The 27273-nt window shown below is 47.1% G+C and overlaps 1 protein-coding gene and 1 long non-coding RNA gene across 46 annotated transcripts in view; one reads left to right on the top strand and one right to left on the bottom strand.

Annotated features, from left to right (window-relative positions):
* SORBS1 (sorbin and SH3 domain containing 1) overlaps positions 1-27273 on the top strand; it is a 241706-nt gene that overhangs the window by 100702 nt on the left and 113731 nt on the right. For 23 of the 45 annotated variants that reach the window (XM_021074173.1, XM_021074166.1, XM_021074168.1 and 20 more), the window contains 4 exons: positions 17195-17249; positions 22252-22320; positions 25022-25117; positions 27122-27250. In XM_021074173.1, the coding sequence (XP_020929832.1) occupies positions 17195-17249; positions 22252-22320; positions 25022-25117; positions 27122-27250 (349 nt within the window). The remainder of the gene's footprint in view (positions 1-17194; positions 17250-22251; positions 22321-25021; positions 25118-27121; positions 27251-27273) is intronic. The other 22 variants (XM_005671335.3, XM_005671334.3, XM_021074170.1 and 19 more) reach the window with 2 other exon arrangements.
* LOC106506100 lies at positions 23207-24457 on the bottom strand. Its single transcript, XR_002338937.1, has 2 exons — positions 24369-24457; positions 23207-23896 (listed from the first exon to the last, which is right to left on the bottom strand). It is a non-coding gene; the product is annotated as an uncharacterized LOC106506100 (long non-coding RNA).

Genomic DNA, 27273 nt, shown 5'->3' with positions numbered 1-27273 from the left:
TCTGCAGTCTTCTTAAAACACCCTCTGTTAGAATTTTTGAGGGCTGGATTTGAGACATATAAGACATACTATAAATTTAAAGTGAGAAGAACCAGACTATTCAGTGCCTTGCATTAGTGAACTTTTATTGAATGAATTAATGGGTTCAGAAGCACCAAAAGGCATTTGATTGCAGCTTTGCCTTGAATTAATGGTTTATTTTTTTAAAAGGAGCCATTTATTCCCCAATTTTATACTTATATGTAGGATTTTTGACTTTAGTTTGAGACATTTGGACTTGCTATAAATGGTATAAAACCATGGATTTTGGAGTTTCTGTTGTGGCTCAGCGGTAACAAACTCGACGAGGATCCATGAGGATGCGGGTTTGATCCCTGGCTCTGCTCAGCGGGTTAAGGATTTGGTGTTGCCGTGAGCTGTGGTGTAAGTCACAAATGCAGCTGAGATCTGGTGTTGCTGTGGCTGTGGTGTAGGGTGGCAGCTGCCACTTCGATTAGTCCCCTCGCCTGGGAACCTCCATATGCCGTGGGCGAGGCCCTAAAAAAAACAAAAACAAAACCCAGGGATTTTAATTTTCTGCTTCCCTCCTTTCTTAAGAGGGAAGAGTAAGAGGGAAATGAAAATTTTAAAAGGAATTTATAGCAATATTTTAGTGCCCTCATGACTTACAAACTCATATAGGTTACAGACGCCTGTCTACAGAAAGCTTAGCTTCAAGAAGACACAGCAGGCCCACAGGCATAGTAGCTGTAAGACTTGTAGTCCACTGGGTGGAAGGGCTTGGCAGGGTGGGGTTCTTTGTTTCAGCGAGCATGTGTGCCTGTATGTTGCATTTTCTCATCTCATTGGGTTGGTCTGGACCTCAGGGCTCCTAACTTTCGAAACCTGTGGTCCTTTCTAGCCCTGAAATTCTGTGATGCTCCGAGACCTTTTGCACACCTTGTTAAGGACAGATTATATTGCACTCCACCCCTCATGCCCCCCCCCTTTTTTTTTAAAGATTGTAGGCAGCCAAGGCCACTGTTGGCAGTGCTATACAAAGTTCTGTGCACATGCGGGGTGCTGGGTACCACATGCTTTATATTTTCTGTCCAAGGCAAAACCCCTCATTTCTTGGCACCTCTTTCAAGCAGAATCCCAGTAAACTATTGGTATAGTGAAATAGTGACTGACTAAAGGCCTTTATTAACTAGCGTTTCCATTCACCTCTGACTCTCCTCATTGTGGAATTAGAACGAGACAAATGGGACATAGAGCTGTTGTGTCAATGTGATCATTTATTGCGTTCTTACTGTGTGTACTGAGTTCTCACTGTGCTACATGGGTAATGCTTGTCCCCATTAATCCTTTCAGGAGGGAAGTTAGTGCTATTTTAATTCCTGTTTTGTGTGAGGGACTCTTTGCTGATGGTGGGATGTAAGGGATTTAATATTCTTTTAATCAGAATCGTAATGTCGTCACTCCATCCCCCTGCCCCCAATCCTACACTAACTATAATTGAATACATAGTTCTGTTCTTCCAATGTCTTATATCTATGTTAAATTGTGAATTGTGATGGCAAGGTCATTTTGTGTTGAGAATTGATTTTTTTTGGGGGGGAGGGGCTTTTTATGGCTGTACTTGTGGCATATGGAGGTTCCCAGGCTACGGCTCAAATCAGAGCAAGGCATGCAAGATGCTGTGGCATGTGGACCCTACAGCACACCCACAGTAACCCCACATCTGAGCCATGTCTGCGACCTACACCACAGCTCATGGCAATGCCGGATCCTTAACTCACTTAGCAAGGCCAGGGATGGAACCTGCAACCTCATGGTTCCTAGTTGGGTTTGTTTCTGCTGTGCCACAATGACAACTCCCGAGAATTGATCTCTTTGACATTAGTTTGAAAATGAACTCTTAAACAGCCCCAACTGTCATCTTTTATTCTGTTTTAGTGGCTGCTATTGTAGGGTCCCTTTGAGTTCTAAAGGATTTTTGACACTTTTTACTTTCTGATAATTTTATGTTGTCGGTCACCAGGGTAATTGGGCAGAAAAAAAAAATTGCTGTGGACAAAAGTGGCAGAATGTGATTTGAGTAAGCTCAGAAAATCAAATTCTCTCCGAGCAGTAGTTTTTACTACAGATAAGCAAGACAAGACAGATGTAAAAGTTATCACCTGAGGTTGCTGTACCCAAAGGCTCTGTGGAGCTTTTCACATCCAATGGGAAAAACAAGTTTTCTGGGAGCAACTTTCCTGGGCAGAGAGGGTGTATATGGTTGAGGGAGATTTTCCTTGGTGCGGGAGTGGTGTCTTACAAAAAACACTAGAGGGAGTTCCCGCTGTGGCTCAGTGGTAGTGAACCTAACTAGTATCCACGAGGATGTGGGTTTGATCCCTGGCCTCGCTCAGTGAGTTAAGGATCCAGCGTTGCAATGAGCTGTGGTGTAGGTCACAGATGTGGCTTGAATCTCGAGTTGGCTGTGGCTATGGTGTAGATCGGCAGCTGCAGCTCTGATTCGAACCCCTAGCCTGGTAACCTCCATATGCCATAGGTGCAGCCCTAAAAAACAATAAAATAAAATAAATAACACTACCCCCTCCCTTGACCTGGCCTCAGCTCACAAGCAGTCTATTCACATGTGCTCCCTGCCTTGGTGCCTCCACCTCTTCTTGTCCTTTATCCTGCATGCCTCAGTCAGGTCAAACCTGAATTAGGAAACTTCCAAAGCGTTTGTCTTGCATTCCATGTCCTGGTAGAAGCCAGCACAAAGGCCGATGCCTGGCCTTCAACCCCATTTTCTGGCCTGGACATGCCATCTACCCAGTGTTCTCTCCATATGCTCTTCAGTACGGATGCTTCCCACCTACTGGACCGGACTGGGGTCTCTTCTGTACACATTCTGTGCTGTGTCCCAAACCCTGCCTATGTGGATCCCATCTCAGAAATACCACCTCGGGAACTTTGCGAGGAGCACAGCTTGTTAGTAGCACAGACATGGAAGACGATAATCTTCATATCTCAATCCAGTGATATCTAACCAGTCATGCAACTATCCACTGAGGATTTACCCTTGGGAGAAAACGGAGACTAGTTACTTGGCTTCTTGTGGGAAGTTGAGTTTTGGAGGATTGTGCTTTTGGGCCGATAAGCCCTGTAACTTCAGGAGAGAGAGGACATAAGTACAGAAAGCTCTTGGAAGGAGCGCTGACTGAGACTGTTCTTTAAGCTTGAAGAGGTGAGCTTCCCTGGAGCTGAACACAGAACGTCTGCTGCTGCTCAGAAACCAGCTGAGGAGAAAGTGGATTTGAGCCTCGGCCACAGATGCACCCAATGATGATGGTCATGCCGAAAGCAGCAGGAGTTTTATCGAGCGCATTGTAAGACCGTGATGTGCTTGACCTCATTTAATGCTCATTGTAACACTCTGGGGCTGACCGCTGTTATTATTCCCATTTTACAGATGAAGAAACTGAGTCTTAACATGATTCTCTGACAGACCTCAGCTTGAGCATCTAGTAAGTGGCAGAGCAGCAAATGAAACCCAAATTATTTATTCTGGAGTCTCTGCACCTTTTAAAGGTGTGCGTGCATGGGTAAGGGGGTGTTGATGGATGTCATTGCTTCCTAAAGGCTGCTCGAAAGTGCTGTGTGTGATCTAGTTCTGGTTAACTTCCCCCAGCGAACTCTCTGTAGAGAAGTTCATGCTGTAAGAACTACATGGATGCCCTTAAATGTTCAGAAAAGGGTATATTTGCCAGCATGTCCCTGGTCTTTTGCTGGGTAAGTCTTGAAGCTCTGTCTTCTCTTGGCTGGTATATTCCTACAGTGGAGGACAGTCCATAGATGCTCTTCCAAGGCTATTGGTCTTCTCAACTAGAACATAAGGTCTTCAAGGGCAGGTGCCATCTCTCTCTCTCTCTTTTTTTTTTTTTTTTTTTTTTTTTTGCATTTTTGGGGCTGCACCTGCAGCATATGGAGGTTCCCAGGCTAAGGATTAAATCGGAGCTACAGCGGCCAGCCTACACCACAGCCACAGCCACAGCCACAGCCACGCAGGATCCGAGCAGCATATGTGACCTATACCACAGCTCGTGGCATCACCGGATCCTTAACTCACTGAGCGAGGCCAGGGATCAAACCTGAGCTTCATGGTTCCTAGTGGGATTCATTTCCACTGCGCCACGACGGGAACTCCTCGCCATCTCTTATCTTGGTTGATAAGTTTGCTTATTGCCACAGCTGGATAAAAATGCCTCCTAAGATTATCCATCTCTCTTTTTTAAGGTGTATCTGTTCTCTGAATAGCCTTCAAATGGGGGCATCTTGCTCCCAGCAGGGACTGTGTTGTGCCTTTTGGGGTGAGGATCATGGAATGGAAAAAGCCTGGGCTTGGGACCAGCACCAGGATTTTTCCTGCTTCTTTCTCTAAGACTCCTCAGTGAGTCTTTTCATGTCCCTTGAGGTTCGGTTTCTCCATTTGCAGAATGAGTATAGAAAACCTTACAGTGGGGTTCTCAGGATTAGAAATGATGTGTGTAAGTGGTCGGGTCACGGTTGCCATTTAGGAAACGAAGAGATGGTTCAACGGGATCGGCAGTGTCTTGGGAGTGCTGGGATGCAGGTTCAATCCCTGGCCAGGCACAGTGGGTTAAGGATCCAGTGTTGTTGCAGCTTTGGCTCGGATCTGATCCCTGGCCTGGAAACTCCATATGCCACAGGGTGGCCAAGAAAAGGAAAAAAAAAAGTGGGTTTCTTATGGCATGCCTTTGGGTCTTGTTTTTTGATCCATTTTGATATTCTCTTTTAATTGGTGTATTTAGACCATTGATATTCAAAGTGATTATTGATATAGTTGGATACACATAGAGCAACTGAAGTCAGAAATGTGTCTGTGTATATATATATATATGCATATATATAATGCTAATTAATATTTAAATGTATAATAGATGCCAACTTATTTCCAGGTAATCTGGTCTGAGAAGCAATGTAAATTAAAAAAAAACACACATTTTCTTTTTTGGAGTTCCTGTCTTTGTGCAGTGGAAATGAATCCGACTAGGAACCATGAGATTGTAGGTTCAGTACCCAGTCTTGCTCAATGGGTTAAGGATCTGGAGTTGCTGTGAGCTATGGTGTAGGTCGCAGATGTAGCTCGGATCCTGCGTTGCTGTGGCTCTGGTGTAGGCCAGCAGATGTAGTTCTGATTAGACCCCTGGCCTGGGAACCTCCATACGCTGTGTGTGTGGCCCTAAACAGACAAAAGACAAAAACAAAAAAACACACTTTTTATTGAATGTTTGCTATGACCTTGGCACTATAGTGAATATTTTATTGATTTTAGCTTAGTTTGAAGAGAAGTCATTTCAGAAATTTGCACTGTATTTCCAAATGCTTGGATGCAGCTTTTATACCTGATATAAATGCAAAAAGTGCCTGAAATTAGTGCAAAATACAGTTAAAAGAGAAAAGTAGCTGATGTACCATTCACTGCATGGTAGATGGAAGGTGGCGTGTCCCCTTCCATTGATACCGTTAGGCACCAGGGGTCTGATGCAGCCTTCAGCCTTCAGGGCCTGGGTTCAGGGATGATTGATTCTGGGCCTGGCTACATGTGTTCTACCTTGGTTCTTAAACCGATGCTGCTGAGAAGAGAGGCTTTCTCAGAAAAGATGATGCTTTCCGTGTTTGTCTTGGCTTCTTGCTAGAAGAAGTGTATGTTCAGTAGAATTTCAGAACGACTTAAGGAAAACAAGCAATTCCTGAATAGGCCAGTATTATGACCTGAGGTATTTACGTTGTACGTGTGCAGAAAACCCAGGGTCTTTTTGCTGAATGGGACGTCTGTTCTCTCATTCCTGAGTGAGGTATGGGCCTGCACTGCAGATGTCGGTGTGATATATGATGTGGTAACTACATCGCCTTAGGAATGTTGTGGTTTAAAAGCAAAGTTGAGAGGGAATTAGGGCTTGTCTACAAGAGTGGACCCCTCTCCTGCCATATCAAACCAACCCTTCTTTCCCATTCCCAAACGCTGAAAGACCCCTTTTCAGCTGTTTGAGCTTTCCAGCCCCACACAGTAACTTCTCAGTCTCTCTATCTATAGCCTGTGGTTTGACCTTGACTCCTGAGAATTCAATAATGCTCTCCTTTATGCTGTCTCTACAGGTGGACATTGGGTGGCAACTGCTTCAGAAGAAAGGCATCATCCGTAGCCTGGGCTTATTCCCTTGATTAGTTGGAGGTTCTGTGTTGACAGTTTAAACAGAGCTAAGATGATGTGCTGTTCTCTAACGAGTTTGGGCATCTGCCCTTGTTTGAATGCTCTAGATTTCCTGAGTGGAGGGTTTCAGGTATACTGGAGGCTTCGGTGAGGCCACTTTGTTTTGGCTCTGTAGACAGAGCCATATTTGGGAAAGACAAATGGGCCAGTTTTTGTATTGAAGACTCGTCTTGGTTAACAATGCCTGCTTAAGAAACTGTGTGCCCAGAGCTGTACATATAAAGCGTGTGAGGAGCTCAGGGCTCTGGAATGTCGCGAAGTCGGGTTAGGAGCAGGGAATTGGCAGTGAGCAGGCCTGGGGAGTGATGGGGGTACTGCATGTGTTGTCACCTGGCAGCCCCTGTGGACTATTTTAAGATAAAATGCTTTGGTGCAATTGCTTCTTTAGGAAATCTGGCTGAACACTCTAGCCGCGTTATTGCCCCCCTTGTCCTCATAAGGAATTGCATGGGAGTAGTTTGGCTTCATTAAACAAAAGCAATCACTGGCAATTAATGTTGGAATTCCACATTTGGGGTATTTGCTCTGAGTCCCACAGAAGATTGCATCTTGAGGGCGCTGCCCTGTCCTAATGAACAAGACTGCTCGTGGCATTTTTTTTTTTTTTTTTAGCTCGTCTCCTAGACTTTGCCCTTAAAATGATTAAAGATGCATCCTTAAAGGTGACACAAGCACATACCAGATGTCAGGGATGAGATCAAAACCAATTTCTTGTCACCAAAAGAGAAATGTATTATAACCACATTATACACAGTTTGAAAGGTAGAAAGGGAATTTAAAAGTTACCCGTAATTCCACACTTCCACATCATTAGTCGACTTTGGACATAGTTCCTTTGAAGTATGTGCCGGTGTTTGGGTTTTTATATATTTATAATCACAAGCGTCACCCAGTCCTACGTCCTGCCTTATTCACCTAATCTTGTAAGAAGTGTTTTCCTGTGTCGTGTGGTCCACATAACCATTATTTTCCTAACTGTTCAGTCGACCCAGAGGGTGCGTGGCCATGTAATTGGTCCCCTGTCACTGAATGCAGGAGTGTTTCTAGGTTTTCACTGTTAATAAAGCTGTGATAAACATCCCTTTCTCCGTAGCTTTCCTGTCATTTTTCTTTGAGCTGGATTCTCCTAAAGCACAAAGGGTAGGCGGTTCATTAAGTCTTGACATATTAAGCTGAAAATAACAGTAACAATTTACAGTGTCACTGACTATAGGAAAATATAACTGCCTTTGCCTTTGCCCAGACTGAGTGATGGTGTTTTTAAAGGTATGGACTAATTTGAGAAGTGTCAAAAAACAGTCATGATTTGAATCTTTTTAAAACTAATCAGCCTAAGTGAACATTTTCTCGTAGATTTGTTTGCATTTTTTTTTGAATTAAAACATTTTAAATGCCTTTAACATTTTTTTCTTGGCAGTGGATATTGAGCACACTCTAAAGCAAGGATAGTAATTGTCTCTTATGTTGGCTGTAAACCATGCATTGTTATCCATAACTTGTAATCATATATTATTTCCTAAGTTCTATTGTCTGCAACTCAAATACTTTTGCATTTATAAGACTCGAAACTGTTTGGGGCTGTATTTTGCTTATTGGCAGTTTTGTTGGCAGAGTCCACTCAGCATGTTTATATAAAGACTTCATTTAAGTATACAAGTGAAAAAACGGTTGTGGATGTTATCAGTGGCCAACCTTTCCGCTCTGGATCTTGACCCATCTCTGGCAAGGGCGTGGGATGAGAGTGTGATGATGTTGGTGGGATCTTGGGCATGAGATTTCTGAATTCTGTGATAGTTAAATAGGTCTTATTAAAAAGAGTTCCTTTTCATGATGACTTTGAATAGTGATTAAAAACTAAACTGGAGTCCCCATAGTGGCTCGGTGAAAACGAATCCGACTAGTAACCATGAGGACGCAAGTTTGATCCCTGGCCTTGCCCAGTGGGTTAAGGATCCAGTGTTGCCGTGTGCTGTGGTGAAGGTCGCCAACACGGCTCGTATCTAGGGTTACTGTGGCTGTGGTGTAGGCCTCTGGCTACAGCTCCGATTTGACTCCTAGCCTGGGAACCTCCATAGGCCACAGGTGCAGCCCTAGAAAGCAAACAAAATGAAACAAACAAAACCAAACTAAACCAAAATTAAAATCGTCCATTGCAGAGTGGGGGCACTGCGTCTGGTGAGTGGGATTGGCCTTAACATTTGGGGGAGGTGAGAGAGAGGGTATTAGTGGAAAGTAATGATGGAATTAAAGACTTGGAAATGGGAAATCTTGTTCAGGATTCAGTAGGAATGACAAATATGATGCACATGGAGTTTAGGGCTTATTGAGCACAAGGGGGAGATGAGGCTACAAAAGTAATTGGGACTTCATCTTACAGAGCCTTGTGAAATTTGGATATTTAGACCATGTTTCCCGAAGTGTGGCATTTGAGCTGAGGGTAGAAGGTGTGCCATTGAACATTAAGAGCTTTTAGTATTTATCATTCCTTGCTGCTCTCTCCTTGCAGAATTTAGTTCTTTTCTTTCTATGCTCCTGTAACACTTAGGTTAGATCGCTAGCAGAGGGTCACCCTTCGTATTGTATTTAAATGGGACGCGTCTGTTATCCTGCAACGCTGTGATGGCCTCAAAGACAGCAGCCGTCCGATTCATGTTGGTCCCCTTTGGGCCAAGTACTATTCTGGGGGCCTGGTAGATGCTAAAGAACTGCTTTTGGGATGGCATCATTGGGTCTGTGTGTTAGGTACATGATTCCTAGGAGGTTTGCTGCCTTTTTTCCTTTGGCCCAGTACTGCCCAGCCAGACTCTCTGAGCTCAGAGGAGCCCCATGGATACATATATATTTTTTCTCTTATTGAAATTTGACCAAGGAACACTCTCACTGTAGAACGTCTCCACAGTCAGAACATGGCAGGACCTGGGCTGTAGGGTGATTCTGAGGCTTATCAGGCCATTGTTAGGGTCTGGGAATGAGGTGATGGAATGGAACAGTGAGTGTGGCTGGGGCGCATGAGTCATGGGGGCGGAAGAATTGACAAGACTAGGCGAGGCATTAGGTGTGGGATGGAGAGACAGAGGTGGTAAGAGAACAGAAAGCAGTGGACCCAGACCTACCCAGGGCGCAGACATTCCCTGTTGGGTGCTTGCTCTAAGCTAGGCACCATACCAGCGTTAGGATACAGAGATGAGCAAGACCCCGCCTACTGGAGGGGGCTCATGGCCTTGATTGGAGGAGATGATGAGCAAGACCCCGCCTACTGGAGGGGGCTCACGGTCTTGATTGGAGGAGCAGAGACTAGGAAGGCAAGGCAGGGAAAAATGAGTAATGGACTTGGCCAGTATTTGCACCTGATGACTAGGGCACTTTGCATTGTTCAGTGAGTAATGCAGTGATATTGGAAAGTTCTAAGGGGGAGATGGCACCATCCAATTCATGTGTTGGCTGTGAAAGGACTCTCAAGTGGAATTCAGCGTCCATTGCCAAGAGGCCAAAGGCTGAAGGTGCCCTGAGGAAGGAAGAAGAGGGAGGGGAGGGAAAGCCGGCTTAGTAGATGGAATTCAAGAGCAAAATTAAGGGGAACTTTTCTGAATCTGTTTTTGCACCTACATAATAAGGAGGCAGATTAGATTTCTGGTTTATGAACCTTCTTCTTTTTTGTTTTTTTTTTGTTTTTGTTTTGGAGCCGGAGAACCCATTCATCCAAGGAAAGTTCAGGAAGTATAAATGATACATGATTCGTAGGAGGTTCGCTGCCTTTTTTCCTTTGGCCTTGTCCTGTGCAGCCAACCTCTCTGAGCTCAGAGGAGCCCCATGGATTTTTTTTTTTCCTCCATTGAAATTTGACCAAGAAACTCCGTTGATAAAAGCACAGCTTCCCTGGTGGCCTGAGGGGGCTCAGGGAATTTTCTTCCAAAACAGGTGGGAAAACCATGAAAACGGGCTAGCGAGCCTGCGTGGGTCCTGCTGGTCCTAATAGTCCAGGTGCCATTCTCTAGGAAGCGTGAGCATGCGGTTGGAAAGGAAAGAGGACCCCGCTCAGGGCCCTTGAGCTCTTTGAACTCCTAGAAATACTGCAGAGGTCCTGTTCTAGAAGGAAGAGCTTCAGGGCCCAGTGTAAACCTGTCCACAGTGACAAGTAGAAATCAGGACCAGAACATGCCTGTGGGAGGAGGAAGGAGTTAACTGTCTTAATTCAGGGGCAAGGTCAGTGAGGCCCCGACCACTGCAGAAACCATTGGGCTTGGCCATGTGTGTGCCCTGGAAACCTTTCTGAAGGCTGTTTTCGATAATTGGTTAGAACGGAAACCACGTTGGAGGGATTCCAGGAGGAAATGGGAAGATGTGGGGGATGGCCTTTCGGACAGGCTTTCCTATTGCTCCCTCTCCAGAGCCTCGGTCTTTTCACAGAAACCATGTGCTTGTTATGTTCTGAGCCCCCAGCCGTGTCATGGGATTCCAGGCTGAAGTTAAGGTCGGGGTCAAGTTTATCCTAACTTCCTCCCCTTGAAAGGCAATGTTCGCGACTCAGTGTTGATCCTTTCTGGCTCTCTGAAGAGCCTTCTCCACCCTCGCCAATACTGTAGAGAGTGCATTTGAAGAGATATGACATTAAGAGAGATTGAGAAGAAGATGAGCTGTCAAAAAAAAAAAATTGGAGAACGGTGCCTGTCTTGGTGGATCAGCCAAGTATAAAGCAGTAAGGCCAAGCATGTATTCTGGGGCTTTGTGAGCTGTCCTTTATGTCCTTGTCCTTTTCAAGCTATTGGAAGTCTTTGCAGATATATATAAAATCAAGTCCCAGATTGGATTTCAAAGCCAGAGTTTGGTCTGTTCCTATTAAGGCAACTATAATGGAGTTAAGGAGGGTCTTGGTTATTTTGAAGATAAGACTTGAAAGTTAGGTTCTGATGGCTACATACAGACAAGGGCCACGTTCATGACTGAGCACCCACTAAATTCTCAATTCTGAGGATGACACAGTGTCTCCCTTCCGGAAACATGATCAGGTATGTATATGTAAGTATTTGGGAGAAGCAGCAGAGGCAAAACACCATAGGGCACAGGAGAAGCAGGAACATTGCTGCGTGAGAGGCCAGCTAGCTGCTCCTTCTCTTCCAAGAATCTTTGTTGGACCTTGAATTCATTTTTACAGACAAACTCAATGATCCATATAAGGAAGGACCTTCTTTCCTTCCCTAATAAACAACCCATATTTAGTTATTGGATTCTGTTTCAGCTGGAAACGTGAGTATAACTTTCGCTTTTTCGTAATTATTCACTCTGTGTCATCAAGACTTATGAACGAATTACAGGGTCGTGCTTTTGGAGAGGGACCATGCAGAGCCGTTAATTATCTGGATGCATTCTTAACAAGATTGGCTACTTCACATCTTGTTCTTTTGGTGGAATGTCTGGGTTGATGCTGTGGTGTTTTGATCAAGTACAGTAGGTCCCCACAGCCCGAGGGATGGAAAGGCAACTTGGCCCTGGCTCGCCCACCCAAGCTGCAACACTATAGGCTGCTGCAAATCACGGCAGGGATACCCGCTGGCAGCAGTCCAGTTTTGCCACTAGATGGCACTGTTCATCCTTTTGGCTTTGACCCAAAGGCCCCTGCCTCCTCTGGAGGGGACCTGGGGGAGAAATTCCAAAGATGTGCCATCATCATGTTCTCAGCCAACTCCAACTCTTTACAGTTTAGTTTTTAAACAAATATTAAGTGTCAGAGGTTTTTATATAAAATGAATTCTCATGTTCTACGTATGATTGTAATACTTGTACTATCTCTAAATAAACTGCGTGGATTAGATTGTGACTTCCAAAGCTTCCTGCGTTCTTCTGGTCAGACTCGGTCTGTGCTGCTTCTGGATTGCATCTCTGCTGCCCTGACTCTGAGCTCTTCAGGCTGTAGAGACAAAGCCATTTGCTGAGCCACAGGATTCAGCTCTGGATGCCCCCCTTAGGAGAGAGGAAGGAAGACTCTCCCCTCCGACTGAAACCTTTGGGGGCTCTCTTCTCCCCCATCTTGTGCTGCTCAAGATGCTTGGGTTGCACATGACCAGAAACCACCTCTGGTGAACTCAACTCAAACTCAAAAGGGGGATTTATTAGCAAGATCTCAGGTAGTTTGGGGTTTATGGGAGCCAGGAGAATGGCACTCAAACAGGAGCAGAAATCCAGGGAGGCTAAGTTGGGTGGGCTCAGAGCCAAAACCTGGCCCCGGAATAGACTGGATAGGATGTCAGCACTGTTGCCACCAGTGGTAAGGATGGGACACCGAGTGCCGTCCTCAGCACAACTGCTACTGCTGCAGTTTTAATTTTTATTTAATTAATTTTTTTCCTTTTAGGGCCGCACCCCTGGCATATGTGGAAGTTCCCAGGCTAGGGGTGGAATTGGAGCTGCAACTGCCAGCCTGCGCCACAGCCACGGCAATGCCAGATCCGAGCTGCCTCTGCAACCTACACCATAGCTCATGGCAATGCCAGATCCTTATCCCCCTGAGCAAGGCCAGAGGTCGAACCAGCATCCTCATGGATACTAGTTGGGTTCTTAACCCGCTGAGCCACAATGGAAACTCCCAATTTTTATTTTGTCTTAAACTGCCCCCTGCTGCCTCTTTAAGCATCAAGTGAGAGCTTGTAACAGAGCCTACTACTCAAGAAGTCTTTGTGTGCAGAGCTGGCACCCACCTAGGCATTGTCATTGCCACCTACCACTGTCCTATGAGTTCCAAAGGTACTGGAATAGTGTTCTACCACCCGAGGCCCAGTCTCCTTCCATCTTTTCACAATCCAACCACTATATGGTAAACACCTGGCCTGAGGAGCCCCTCACCCTGAAAAAGTGCTACATCTGGCCTCTGTTCTGGTTGGTGCACCTTTGTGTCAAAGTGATGGTTAGTACTAGGGACACTCTCCCTGGCCATATGTACTTTAGATCCGTTTTTAAGTAAGGATGGGGCTGACACCTCAAAATTACTGGTATCTGTATTGAGGAATATAAAATGTACAAAGGGTGACCCACATGTGACAGACAGTGCTGACTCATCAGATGTGAGTCAAGGCATCCTTTTGTTGGCCTTGTAAGACATTTCCCTTCATCTCTTCCCCAGCCTAAGAATGCTATTGTGCTGTGTACTTTTTAAAAACTAAAGCATAGTTGATTTACAGTGTTGTTAGTTGCAGGTGTACAGCAGAGCGATTCAGTTATCTAACCCACTTCTTCAGATTCTTTTCCATTTTAGGTTATTAAAAGATATTGAGTATAGTGTCCTGGGCTGTACAATAGGTCCTTGTTTGTTTATTTTGTGTATAGTATTGTGTATCTGGTAATCCCAAACTCCTAATTTCTCTCTCTCTCCCTCATCTCTTTTGGTAACCTTTGTTTTCTGTGAGTCTGTTTCTGTTTTGTGAATAAGATAATTTGTATCCTTTGTGTGTGTGTGTGTGTGTGTGTGTGTGTGTCTTGTTAGGGCTGCATCCGCAGCATATGGAGGTTCCCAGGCCAGGAGTCTAATCGGAGCTGAAGCTGCCGGCCTACACCACAGCCATAGCGAGGCCAGATCCAAGCCTTGTCTGTGACCTACACCACAGCTCATGGCAATGCTGGATCCTTAACCCACTGAGCGAGGCCAGGGATTGAACCTGCAACCTCATGGTTCCTAGTCGGATTCGTTGCTGCTGTGCCATGATGGGAACTCCATTTGTATCATTTTTTAAAAGTTCCACATATAACTGATGTCGTGTGATATTTGTCTTTCATTGGCTTACTTCATGTAGCATGATAATTTCCAGGTTCATCCATGGTGCTGTAAAAATAGCATTATTTCATGTTTTACGACTGTGTAATATTTCATTTATGTACTTAGGACTGTAAGAATCGAGAAAAGTATTTATGAAATATTTAAGAACTAGAACACAAAGCTGTCCAGACGTTGTTTTCAACTATGTAAATGCTCTTTATGCCAATAAAGGTTAGAAAGGACTGTAAAGAAAGAAAAATAGCTCTATTAAGATATCTTCATGGTTAAAGCAAAAACGTTTCTTCAGTCGTGCTTTAAAAGTTAAATAAAGAAAACCTTAACATGATTATTAACATTATTTGAAAAATAAAACATCAGGATGATAGCCCAACATCTCTTTGAGTCCTGGGAGGCAAAGAAAGATATCATAAAACCGGGATTGAAAACCACTGGGGCAAAGAGAACAGAGCAGATTGTGTTCTTAACAGAAAGAACAAACGTTTCCACAGCTTAGAGGACAATCTGAAGGGCTGTTGAAGGTCACAGATAGTCTCAGGTATATTGGACAGTGATGGAGGCAAGGTTTCTGCTGATTTGGGCTGGAGACAAGGACTTAGAAGGACAACGTTTTGCTCCCCCCCCCCCCCCGTTTTTAGTCAGTCAGTTCCAAGGACAGTGAACAAGACAGCACCCAGAAAGGAATCCAGTGCCCACCTTCAGTGTTAAAGAGGAAATTAAAGCATGGCTCCTGGTGCAGACCCTCCGTGCATACCCTGACTTATTACAGAATTTGTGAACCAGGGAGTTGATCTCTACATCACTGTGTCTCACATTTGGGACCAACTGGGGATCTTGTTAAAATGCAGATATGGGAGTTCCCGTTGTGGCGCAGTGGTAATGAATCCGCCTAGGAACCATGAGGTTGTAGGTTCGATCCCTGGCCTTGCTCAGTGGGTTAAGGATCCAGCGATGCCGTGAGCTGTGGTGTAGGTTGCAGACGTGGCTTAGATCCAGTGTTGCTGTGGCTCTGGCGTAGGCTGGTGGCTATAGCTCCAATTAGACCCCTAGCCTGGGAGCTCCATATGCCATGGGAGCAGCCCTAGAAAAGGCAAAAAGACCAAAAAAAAAAAAAAAAAATGCAGATATGGATTCAGGGGCCTAAGGTCGAGTCTGAATTTCTCCATTTTTCAATAAGTTCCCAGCGGATGCCAGTGTTTCCTGGTCTACAAACCACGCCTTAAAATAGCAAGGTTCTACATCTCCTGAAGATCTGCTTTTCAGGTTGTCCTTCGGATGTGTTCTAGAAGCTAGAACTTACTGTTCAAAATACATGTAAGACCTGTGCCTTGAAAACTACAAAACAGTGCTGAGAGAAATTGAGAGAGACTTGCATAAAGGGAGAGAGTTCATTCTCATGAATTGGAGAATTGAATGTTGTTAAAACATTAATTTTCCCCAGATTGGAGTTCCCGTTGTGGCTCAGTGGTTAATGAGCTCGGCTAGTATCCATGAGGACGTGGGTTCCATCCCTGGCCTTGCTCAGCGGGTTAAGGATCCGGCATTGCCATGAGCTGGGGTATAGGTTGCAGATGCGGCTCAGATGGTGCATTGCTGTGGCTCCGGCGTAGGCCAGTGGCTACAGCTCCTATTAAACCCCTAGTCTGGGAACTTCCATGTGCCTCGGGAGCGGCCCTAGAAAAGGCAAAAAGACAAAAAAAAAAAAAAAAAAAAAAAAAGAAAAAACAAAAAAGCAACCAAAAAAACAAAACGAAAAACAACCAAAATCTCTAGTCATCAAGACAATGGACTCCAAAAAGACTGATCAAAGGAACAAAATCCAGAAATAGACCCACACATATAAGGCCAGTTGCTAAATTGTGTAATGCTCAGTGAGAGAAACCAAATACAAAAGATTACACACACCATGATACCTTTTTATAAGATTCTAAAAGAGGTGAAATGAGTGACAGTAACTCAGTGTTGACTGGGGACCTGGAACCGGGACTTCATCAAATGAGAGGGTTACCATTTGTAGAACAGTACGTAGGTGGAATGCATTCCCACCTCACAGCCGCAGAATGTAGTACCACCTCTGCCACATGGGCAGGTGAGCTGTTCACCTCTCTGTGCCTCAGTTTCCTCATTGATGCGAACTGATACAAAATTAGTGCCTACTTTGTATGGCTCTTGTGAGGATTAAATGAGTTAATATATTTAAAGCAGCTAGAACATTTCCTTGTGCATTATAAGCTGTGTAGAACATTATTATTTTCCAGTAATTAGTTTGTGTTCTGACTTTACCTCCCTCTCTCCCAAATCTTGGTTCTTTCCTTCATTCTCTCCTTGACATACATGGACTCATGTAGCTTGAGGTTTTTACCAGAATGTTAGAGCTGGGAGAGATCTTGGATAATATCTGAACAAAGTGTGGGTGACACAATAGCCAAGACTCGGAAACAACCTAAATGGCCACCAGTAGATGAATGGATTAAGAAGATGTGGTACATATATACAGTGGAATACTACTAGGCCATGTAAAAGAACGAAATAATGCCATTTGCAGCAGCATGAATGCAGCTAGAGATTATTGTAAGTGAAGTCAGAAATAGAAAGACAAATACCATATGATATCACTTGTATGTGGAATCTAAAATCATGGCACAAATGAGCCTATCTACAGAACAGAAACAGACTCACAGACATGGAGAACAGACGTATGGTTGCCAAGGAGGCGGGAGAGGGATAGATGGGGAGTTTGCGCTTGGTAGACACAAACTATTACATTTAGAATAGATAAGCAATGAGGCCCTACTGTGTAAGCACGGGGAACTATATCTAATCTCCTGGGATAAACCATAATCGAAAGGAATATTAAAAAAAAAGACTGTATATATGTTTTTAGGTCACCTTGCTATACAGCAGAAATTGGCACATTCCAAATCACTGTAGTTTAATAAAAGACAAAAAAAACGTGGGTGACCAAACAGAGGCCAAGTGATGTCCCCAAGGTCATGTCAGTACACAGCCCACCAAGAACCAGGAGCCTGGCCCAGCGACGCCTGGCTCAGCTCTGTTTTATCCAGGGTTATGTACGGTGTTTGCATTTTTAATGTGAACCATTGGGATTTATCTCGAACCTGCCATTCATCAGTTCCATTGTGGTGTTTGTTTTTCTGCAGAGCAGTGCAGAGCCCCAGTTTCAGAAGACTTGTCCTGCCGCCACCATGAGCTCTGGTAAGTCAGTTTAAACCCTGTCTTTCTCTTCTTGACAAATCTACAAAACCGGGCCGCTTACCCAGGTTTCCCGCTTACTCTGAAGGCCCCAGTTGCATTTCATGGTTTATTATTTGAGTCCTTGGTAACTGCCAAAGCTTTGTCATAAACCGTCGTCATCATCATCACCTTTATTATTGAGTACCTACCGTATATCAAGAACTATGCTATATGCTTCCTACATACTGTGTGTGTCCTAATCTGTATAATGGGCTCTCCCTTTTCCTTGATTTAATAACTTCATTGAGATATAATTGGCATACAATAAACTATGGATATTTCAATTATACAATTTGATAAATGTCAACATAGGTATACACATCAGTGGCATTTCTTAGACTGAAGCAAAGTAAACAGATTGACCGTAACTGCTCCAGGGTATGAGCTAATTTATCATTTCTTTTGTCAGGGCAAAATCACTCTTTTGCAATGGGTTTGGTAGTAAAAATCAAGACCTCTATGTAGGAGTCCCTTCATGGCTAAGCGGTTAATGAACCCAACTAGGATCCATTAGGATGTGGGTTCGATCCCTGGCTTCACCCAGTGGGTTAAGGATCTGGCATGACCATGAACTGTGGTATAGGTCACAGATGCAGCTCAGATCCTGTGTGGCTGTGGCGTAGGCCAGCAACTGTAGCTCCAATTCAGTCCCTAGCCTGAGAACCTCCATATGCTACAGGTGCGGCCCTAAAAGGCAAAACAAACAAAAAAATCTTAGACAAATGACCTGTTTTGAGTTGTTTTAGAGCAGCTGTGCTGAAAAGCCTGGGCTAGGGAAGACAGAGAAGGCAATAGCTCCCTGTTGGTTGCCTGGCCAAGGGTGGTTATCCTTCCAGCCCAGAATTTGAGGCCGAGAAGTTTCCATCTGGAGATGAAGGTCCACCTTGGCGACTGAGGGAGCCCTGCAACCTCGGGAGCTGCAGGCTGGGTGGGCCAGGGGACCACTGGATGGAGAGCTCACTCGGCTGCCCCCCCATCCTGCATTATCTCCAGAGTGTCATCAGAGACCACTTGAGATGAGAAATAAGCCTTTCCATTGATTCACAGGCAATGCCCTTTTAAGTCAAATCCTACACTGTGCAGGACAGTGTGTGCTTAGGACCAGGAGGAGCCGGGGTGGATCAGCTCAGGGCCCCACGTATGGACTGTGGGCTTTGGCCTGCAGTGGACCCTTCCCTGTAAAATGGGCATCACGAAAGCACCAGCTTACTGGGACTTTGTGAGCGTTAAGGCGGGGCTTCTCAAGTACTGAGTGCTGTGCTCGAGGCCTGGCCAGTGTCCCATCCGTGGGTCATCAGCTCCAGTTCCCTCCTTGCGAGGAGAGGGGCTGGGCTCGTTCTTGACTCTGTGGGTGCTTCTGCTGCGCCCCTTCTTTTCCAGGTGGACTGGGGCACTGCCAGTAACTCCTGCCTTGTAACTCAGTTTTTCTCCTTGTTTGGCTTTTTGGTTTTGTTGTCATGTAAAACAGGCCAGTGCTTTTCTTCTTCTTTAAACTTCACTCTACAGCCTAAAGCCTCTCTTTCTTCTAATATCAGAATTGGCTTAAGCCAGCATCACCATTTCCAGCACCCATAAGGGTGGAAGAGGTTGGCCGGGCGGGGCTGGCCGGAGGGTGAAGGTGCGGAAATGCCTGGACCTCTCCCCAGCCTCCCTCTCTCCCAGGTGTGGCATGGAAAGGAGGCATTTCATAGGAAGAGTCCAAAAAAGTTGGACCCTTTGGCCTGATAATCCCACACTTGGGAACGTCTGTCTTAATTTGAAGGAAACAAAAACATCACCCGGATGAAGGTGGGAAAAGGAGTAGATTCATTGTGTGTGTTTACTTGCTGGAAGGTTTTGCCTCTAATAAAAACAGTCACAAGGGAGAAAGCAGCTATGCAGAAATCATTTGCTTTAACTTTTGGTAGAAAGAGCGGCTTGTTTTTTATTCCAGGCTTTGGGGCTTGGCTGTCAGTCACAGAGGGAAGGAAGTGCTTTACCTACCATCTCTCACTTTGCTCTCCTGGCAGACCCTCAAAGGTGGGCATGGTTTACCAGCCCATTCTAGAGATGGGCACGCCGAGGCCCCTGGGGGTGATGATTTGTCCATGGTCCCCAGCTAGTGTGCAGTGGAGCTGAGGTGGCCTCTACACTCTGTGCTGCAGAGGTTCGAGTCTGAGGGGATGGGAGGATTTTTCCAAATAGCTTCAATTTGAGTTGTTGGAATTAAAAAAAAAAAAAATTAAAAAAAAAAAAAAGGAAAGGAAGAACACAGACTAGGGACTCGTGAAAGCTCAGAGGCTGCTGGCTTGGGGAGGCCGGAAGCAAGGCCTACAGTCCTAGGAAGGAGACCTACAGTTGAGAGAAATTAGGGCAGGTGGGTGGGGAAGGGAAAATTGGAAAATACGAAAGTGTGGAATCTGTGATGTTTCTTTCCCATAGATTTCTGGTTTTCTGCCAACATCTTCCTTTTTTTTTTGTACCCAGAAATGTAGGTACAAAGGGGACTTTGGTATCTGGAGGAACTAGGCTTCATCTGTAGGTGGATCAGGGGCAGTGGACAGGTTGGGACCTGAGGGGCCAGTGTCGGGAGGTCCTGGCTGCTGGTGGAGGAGCTTGGGGGCAGTAGCCCTGCTCATGTCTGGACCAGGAGCACCCAGGCTGGCCCAGCAGTGTAGTTGGTGTCAGGGAGGCTGATGGTTAAGGGTCCAGGTAGGGAGACCTAGTCTCAGTCAAATGAGCTACTGGGGAGTGGGGCATTTGGGGAAACAGAATATATATAAACTCTTTTATATAGACTATATCTGGTTTGTACAGAATCTTCTGTATATATATAAATTAATTTTTTTTTTAGGGGCCACACTCACAGCATATGGAGGTTCCCAGGCTAGAGGTCAAGTCAGAGCCACAGCTACTGGCCTACACCACAGCCACATCCACACCAGATCCTAGCCTTATCTGTGACCTACGCCATAGCTCAAAGCAACACTGGATCCTTAACCCACTGAATGAGGCCAGGGATCAAACCCGCATCCTCATGGATACTAGTCAGGTTCTTAACCCGCTGAGCCACAACGGGAACTCCTATTTTTTATCGTAAAAAATTAAAAAAATTTATCCCAGCTGAGGACAAAGATAAGCTTGTGAGATGGACCAGGCCAGCCTTCAAATCCCAGTTTTGTGCTCTGAGAGCCTGGCATCCTTTCTGAGCTTCAAATTTCTTATCTATAAAATAAGAGTTCCTAAGTCCTAGCTCCAGGGGCCTGGGTATTAAAGATAAAAATGAGATGCTAATTATGAAATGCTAAGCATCGGACCCTGAGATCCAGGCACGTAGAGGCTTTAAAAGACCAAAGCTGGTGGGATTCTGTTTGTGGCTTGGTTGCTCTTGGCCTCAGGGGCTCTCCCCAAGCACACTGGTCACGTGCCTTGTTTGGGCTGTGCCATCAGCGCTGGGATGCGGAACTGCTGGGGCTTAGGCTGCAGGGAGCACTGAGGGTCTTGGTGTCTGCAGCTGAGCAGAACTCTGAAAGGTCTCCACTGACACATAGGAGGTGGCATTCAAGGGGAGCCTTGAGGCCGTGAAGGAGTTCCCTGAGGAGCAGGCACTCCTGGCCGAGGGCCTCTCAGGAACCAAGGCCTGAAGGTCAGAAAGCCTCTGCTGTGCTGAGGGGCTGTGAGACCAGCGTGGTGGGCAGGAAGAACTTGCCGCTGGAAAAGGGCTGGGGCCAGTGGCCGGCGAGCCTGGAGTGTGGGGCGTGTTGCTGAGGCTTTGTCCCCTAGGCAGTCGCTGGCCACTGGGGCCTTGCTGGTTGTTTGCTTTTCATCATCAGCAAGGTCAGTCTGTTAATTTGAATGGGACCGCTTAGGCCAACATTCAGGCCATCGCACTTCCCAAAAACCTTATATTCCTAACCATCTTTTTTTTTTGTTTTTGTCTTTTTTTATTTTATTTTTTTATTTTTTGTCTTTTTGCTATTTCTTGGGCCGCTCCCGCGGCATATGGAGATTCCCAGGCTAGGGGTCTAATCCGAGCCGTGGCCACCGGCCTACGCCAGAGCCACAGCAACTCGGGATCTGAGCCGCGTCTGCAACTTACACCACAGCTCACCACAGCGCCGGATCCTTAACCCACTGAGTGAGGCTGGGGATTGAACCCGCAACCTCATGGTTCCTAGTTGGATTCGTTAACCACTGAGCCACGAGGGGAACTCCTAATAATCATTTTTATGTTTTGGGAAACTCGATTCCAAGTTTTCTTTTTGCCTCGTGGGAATGATAGTATAAATGATTGACGTCCCAGCCTAAACCTCAGTATTTCTGTTTTCAAAATAGAAGTGAAATACAGTATATTTGACGTGGAGGGGCTTTAGAGGGTCACACTGCTGTGTCCTGTTTTCTTTTCCTCTGTCCTGTGCGCTGGGGGCTCGGCGAGTGCACGCAGATGCGGAGTGAGGGCTGGGTGGAAAGGGGGACCGAACAGAGGAAGGGAGAACGGTCAGGGAGCCAGGTCATTCCCACAACAGGAGCACAAGGACCTCTCCTGGGGACAGTGTATGGGGACCAGTGGGCAGCACGGCTTCAGTGGCATCGGATAAAGGACAATGGCCCAGAGCCTGAGGTTTCTATCCTGGTTTTCTGACAGCGCTCACTCCAGAGGCACAGGGATGCATGCAAGCGGCCTTGGGATGGTATTTTGAGGGAATTACTAAGCAGATCTTTTAAAAATAGCAGAAGCAAAGCCTTAGCCAGGCGGCCAGAGCATTTACATTCCTCCCAGCACCCTTCCCCTCCCCAACTGGCTTTTGCATCCTCCCTGGTTCAAGCCACCCAGTGCTCTCAGGACTCTCCCATTCGCCCCAGAGCACCCCCTCCAGGCCTGAGGAAGCCTGTGGGATTCACCCCCCCCCCCCCCCCGACCTCCATGGGTCTCCAGAAAGGGCGGAGAGATGCAGTCACAAACCTCAGGCTCCTTTTCTTTCAGAATGCGATGTGGGTGCTTCCAAGGCCGTGGTGAATGGACTGGCACTGGGCAGCAACGGGCGAGACAAAGGTAAGGCTCTGGAAGGGAAGCCTGGCATTTCTAGAAGGAGCAGGGCCTGGGCCACCCGCCTGGTGGGAACAGTCACTGATCTAATTAGGCTCTGACCCAGAGACCTGTTCCTGTGCCTTCCGAGACTCCTGAGTCTGAAGCTGCTGTGTCCCACTGTGAGGTGACATATTAAAATCTGTCCCCAGCTCACAGGATGCTGCATACAACTAAACACACAGCCAGAAGTCTCACATATGTGGCATTTATCAGCCTGAATCTCTCTTATCTGGCATTTCACCTTCACGTGTCATAAACAGTGGCACACTCCCAGTCCGGACCCTGAGGCAAGAGCCCAAATTGCTGAATCAGATGTTTTGGTGACATTTAGTTTCGCATATATCCTCTGGGATTTTCAATTCTTAACACTTTAGGGCAGAAGGTTTACATGTGAAATGAGTGATGACTAAGATGACAGTGGAGGTCCTGTTGGCCCTGTGGCCTCTCATCCTGAAGAGCCAGGCAGCAAGCTTTCCACATCGTGAGATGTGGGTTCGAGTCCCCGTCTGTTGCTTGTAAACAGATAGCTCTTGGGAGGTCCTTTGTCTTTTTTCTTTTTCAGGGCCACGCTGTCGGCATATGGAAATTCCCAGGCTAGGGGTAAAATCAGAGCTACAGCTGCTGGCCTACGACACAGCCACAGCAACACAGGATCCAAGCCACGTCTGTGATCTCATCACAATTCACAGCAACCCACTGAGTGAGGCCAGGGATCGAACCTTCGTCCTCGTGGATACTCGTCTAAGTTCATTTGCACTGTGCCCTTATGGGAACTCCGGGAGGTCCTTTTTCTTTAATGAGTTTCCTTCTCTAGAAAAGCGGGGAGTTGGATGATCTGTGGTCTTTTTTCCTGCTTCAAGTTCGGGCTGCGGTGATTCTATCAGTGCTCACCCCACTAAGTCTTATGGTATCAAAGAGGGAGGGCAGAAGTCCTGTTGTGGGGAACCAAAGTCAGGACACACCTGCTCACAATACCCTAGAGAGTTTGACATGTCTGGACTCTGTAATTACCATCTGGGTCAGCTAAGTATCCCTGTTGAGACAAGGCAAAGTGCCAGGTCAGGGGGAGCAGCCAGGAGGGATGGGGAGCCTAGGGCCAGCGTCCTGCTGCTTCCTGTCCTCCGAGGCTCCCTGCCTGGCCGCCCCCTCTGCTCGAGGTGTGGGGCTGTGTTCCCCGGGTCTTGGACAACCTTGCCTGCATGGCTTAGGGCAGGTTGAAGGGTGGTGCCTATGGTGAGGAGCATGGGAAGACGGCGCTGATGCTGGCCACCCACCCCGCCCTGTGAATTCACCACAGGGGAGACTTCGGAGGTGCGGGCAGGGGCAGGTGGACCTGCGTTCCACTCTCCCTTTGGTTGGAAAGAGGAGGCAGATGCCACCTGGGGTCATCACGGTGGCCTGGGGCGGTCACTGAACCCAGTGCCAGGACAGTTGGGCTCCATCTCAGCCTCTTTACCTGAGACCCAGATAACTCCAAGTAGCTCTCTTGCTCCTTTCCCTGAAAACAGTAGCGAAATGCTCCCCTCAGGCTCCCAGGTGGCTGTAAGAAGCAGACAGAAGCCTTAACACATGCAGGGTTGTTGTTACCAGCTCAGTTCTTGGAGGCCATGTGACATCCACACGCTTTTCAAAATGGTAGCCTGATGAACTAACTAGAAGGTGAGCGGCCCATCGCTGAGGTGCCTCCCTTCCTCCTTCCCCTGCCGGGCTCGTCAGTGAGACACTGATGCAAGCATGACAGCCCTACCCCCCAGTTATGACGTGGGTCTGGGGCCAGAAGACCTCCGGGTGCTGCTCATTGGATTGACCTGGGCACCATAGCACACAAGCACCCATCTCTCTCTTTGCTGCCGTTAGGACGGGGGAAGCCTCACAGCAAGCTTGTTTGGGGATGTGCCCACCATTGAGATTCCAGTACCCAGGGAAGCCCGTGGATAGACAAGTGTGAGGGACTTGGGGACAGCAGCCTTTGCCAGCATCCTGGGCAGGTTATCGCAAGTCTCGGAGCTCACCTGGTGTCCGCATCCGGGGTGCTGCCCAGAGTCTTGAGCATGCACGAGGACACTTGGCAACCTGGGTGGGTTGAAGTAGACCATCTGCCGCCCAACAGACGGGGCTTCTGCTTTGCCGGGAGCCAGAGGGCTGTGGTTGTCAGAACAGGCACAAGACTCAGAAGTTAGGATTCTGGAGAAGCAGCTGTGATGGCTGCAAGGACCAGGTGACTCATGAATTTGATCCCTTTCCTTCCTCCACTCCCAAGAGGTCTGTGAACCATAACTCTCCTCCTCAGAGCCTCCCCCAGCACAGACACCCCAACATTTTCCCAGGCGGCCCTTGGACCCTGCTTGCTCTCCCCTTCCTCTCTTTGCCAGGCCACCTGCGGCTCCATGGATCTCTTTGTCCCGAGCCTTGGCAAGTTCCTGGTGTGGCATGGACACTGACCCAAGCTGCATTTGGGGGACGGCTGTGGGGAGGGTTCTGCCATCTGGGCGTGGGCCTCTAAAGAGCGAAAGCAGGTTATTTTAAGTTACTGCATCTACTGCTCTTCCTATTGTTCTTTTCGTGCGGGTGACTTCCTGCTATTGTTCCTGCCTGGTTCCTCTGCTGCCCGAGTGTTTCCCAAATGTTTTTTCTGGATGCACCATTTACCCTTTTGTGTTTTCAGCAACTGCCGACCCTTTCCGTGCACGCTCTATTTCTGCTGTTAAAATAATCCCTGTGAAGACAGTGAAAAACTCTTCAGGCCTAGTACTCCCTCCAGGTATCTCTCCTTGGGTTGGTTTCTTTCTTTTTTAATTGTTAGCACATCATGCATGGTTTTCCTTTCTTTTTTCCTTCTAACAAGGACTTGGAGGCTTAATCCTTTGCATGTTCAGGAACCATTTCCTCTCACTTCCGCTGGCTGGTTTCCTTTCTTCGTGTGTGTGTGTGTGTGTGTGTGTGTGTGTGTGTGTGTGTGTGTGTGTGTGTGTGTTTCTGTGAGCCACTGGCACGTGTGGAGAAGAACTGACAGGTGCCTTGCCCCTCCCTCCTTTAGGGAAAGGTCAGTCCAGAGGAAGAATGTTGACTTCAGCTGGGTAGGTCTGAGCCACATGGAAGACTTAGGGTTCTCCCAAGAGGTGCCAGCTCCCACTGCTTTATTTAAAGTTCCACTGCCCCCAGGAACTAATGTGGCTGCACAGGGCATCTCTGAGTTGGCCCGAACTTGAAGCAACTGTCTTAGATGCCAGATCTGGCTGCATCTCTGTGATGCTGGCAGGGCGTGTCCCTGAGCACTTCCTCCTCTGACCCCAGCCTCACCTGCAGGAGCTCCCTCCTCTCCTCTCCAAGGAGGGGGTGAGATTCGGGTGTCTGCTCGGGCTCTGTAGCTTCCTCTGTGCAAAGTGGGACAAGTGTGGCCCAGGTGGCTCTTTATCCCCATGGTGATTTCAGGCATTGTGTGGATGGGCAGGGTTGGTCCCTTTCCCCCTCACCCTTTTGAAAAGACCGTAAATCAGTTTTCCCAGTGACATCAGTTGCTTATCCTCTTGATAGAGTTAGACGAGTCAGATGCTTTCCAGTGCCACTGCCGGCTCTGCCATACTGTGTGTTTTTGTGCTCTCCACGTGAGAGGTCTGATGGGGCAGATCTGGCCCCTTCCAGAACACCAATGATTGAGCTGTCTGAGCTGTCAGGAAGGGGGCTGCCGGAGGGGAAAGGAGGAGCAAGGAAACTTTGCTTCTCAGCCCTGGCATAGGAGTGGGGTATGAGCTGGATGTCTGAGCCCATGTCCTGCCTGGTGCCCACCTTAAGCTTTACCCATATTCCCAGTCATGACAGTTTTAGGTCTGAGACCCAGGCTGTGCCGTGAGCAACTTGAAAAACTGTGCAATTCACTTGAGCTCCGTTGCACAGAAAGAAACATCGGGCGTGTGTGCGTCCTAGGACTGTGAGGTCTGCGTGGATTTCTCGCCTCCTCGTTACTGATCTTCCTGGAGGGTGAACATCCAGATCTCTTGAAGCTTGTTTTGAAAGCCTGCTTGGTGCAATTCGGAAAGATGACCTGGGTCTGTTATTAGGCCATTGTGAACTGTCGGAGAGGTCGGGGCCTGGGAACGCTCGGCTGGAGGTGCAGCGAACCCTGTTCCTTGAAGGATTCAGAGTTTTCTTTGGTGTGAATTTTCTTCATTAAGTTTGGAATGCGAGGCTCTGGCCCATGATCTTTCTCCCCAGGCAGCATATCTGGTCTCACCGCTGTGGGGGGCTTGGCTCGCTGACACAAGGAGACCGTGTTTTTACTTTTTCCACTGGGGGGCTTCCCTGAGCAGATATCCTCTGCAGAACAGCCACCTCATGCCCCATGCCGTCAACTTGCTCTTTGATAAGAAGGATGCTGTGGGAGCTGGAAATCTTTCATAAATTCTTTCTTGAACGGTGCCTTACTAATTGGTCCAATGTCCACTTACCAACCTAAATGCCATTTAATAGATGGAAACAACCCGCTTTGGTTTGGGAATGTTGACAGCTGACACAGTGACTTGCACATGGACTCAGAACTCGCTGTTGCCTCCATGTCCTCCTAACCTCGTGATGGGTGGAAACCCTCTGAAAATGTGATTTGTCGCTCTCCGCCATCCAGATTAATTTTCATTGTCCCCAAGGCCGTGCCCATCTCTAACCAGGTTCATCTCATTCCCCAGCTGCTGTGAGTTGCCGGCTGACTGTGGCTTTCATCCTTTGGGAGCCTTGGATTCAGTCTTCCCTCTTTTGGGTCTTTGCTTTTCAGACACGGATCCTACAAAAATCTGCACCGGGAAGGGAGCCGTGACTCTCCGGGCCTCGTCCTCTTACCGGGAAATCCCGAGCGGCAGCCCCGTGAGCCCCCGTGAAGCCCCGCAGCAGGAGAGAAAAGCAGGTGCGCTTCCTCGGAGACAGGCA

The sequence above is a fragment of the Sus scrofa genome, chromosome 14 (assembly GCF_000003025.6).
Source record: "Sus scrofa isolate TJ Tabasco breed Duroc chromosome 14, Sscrofa11.1, whole genome shotgun sequence".
NCBI classification, from domain to species: domain Eukaryota; kingdom Metazoa; phylum Chordata; class Mammalia; order Artiodactyla; family Suidae; genus Sus; species Sus scrofa.
The sequence above is the reverse complement of the archived record's forward strand: the minus strand, read 5'-3'. Positions and strand labels throughout refer to the sequence as shown.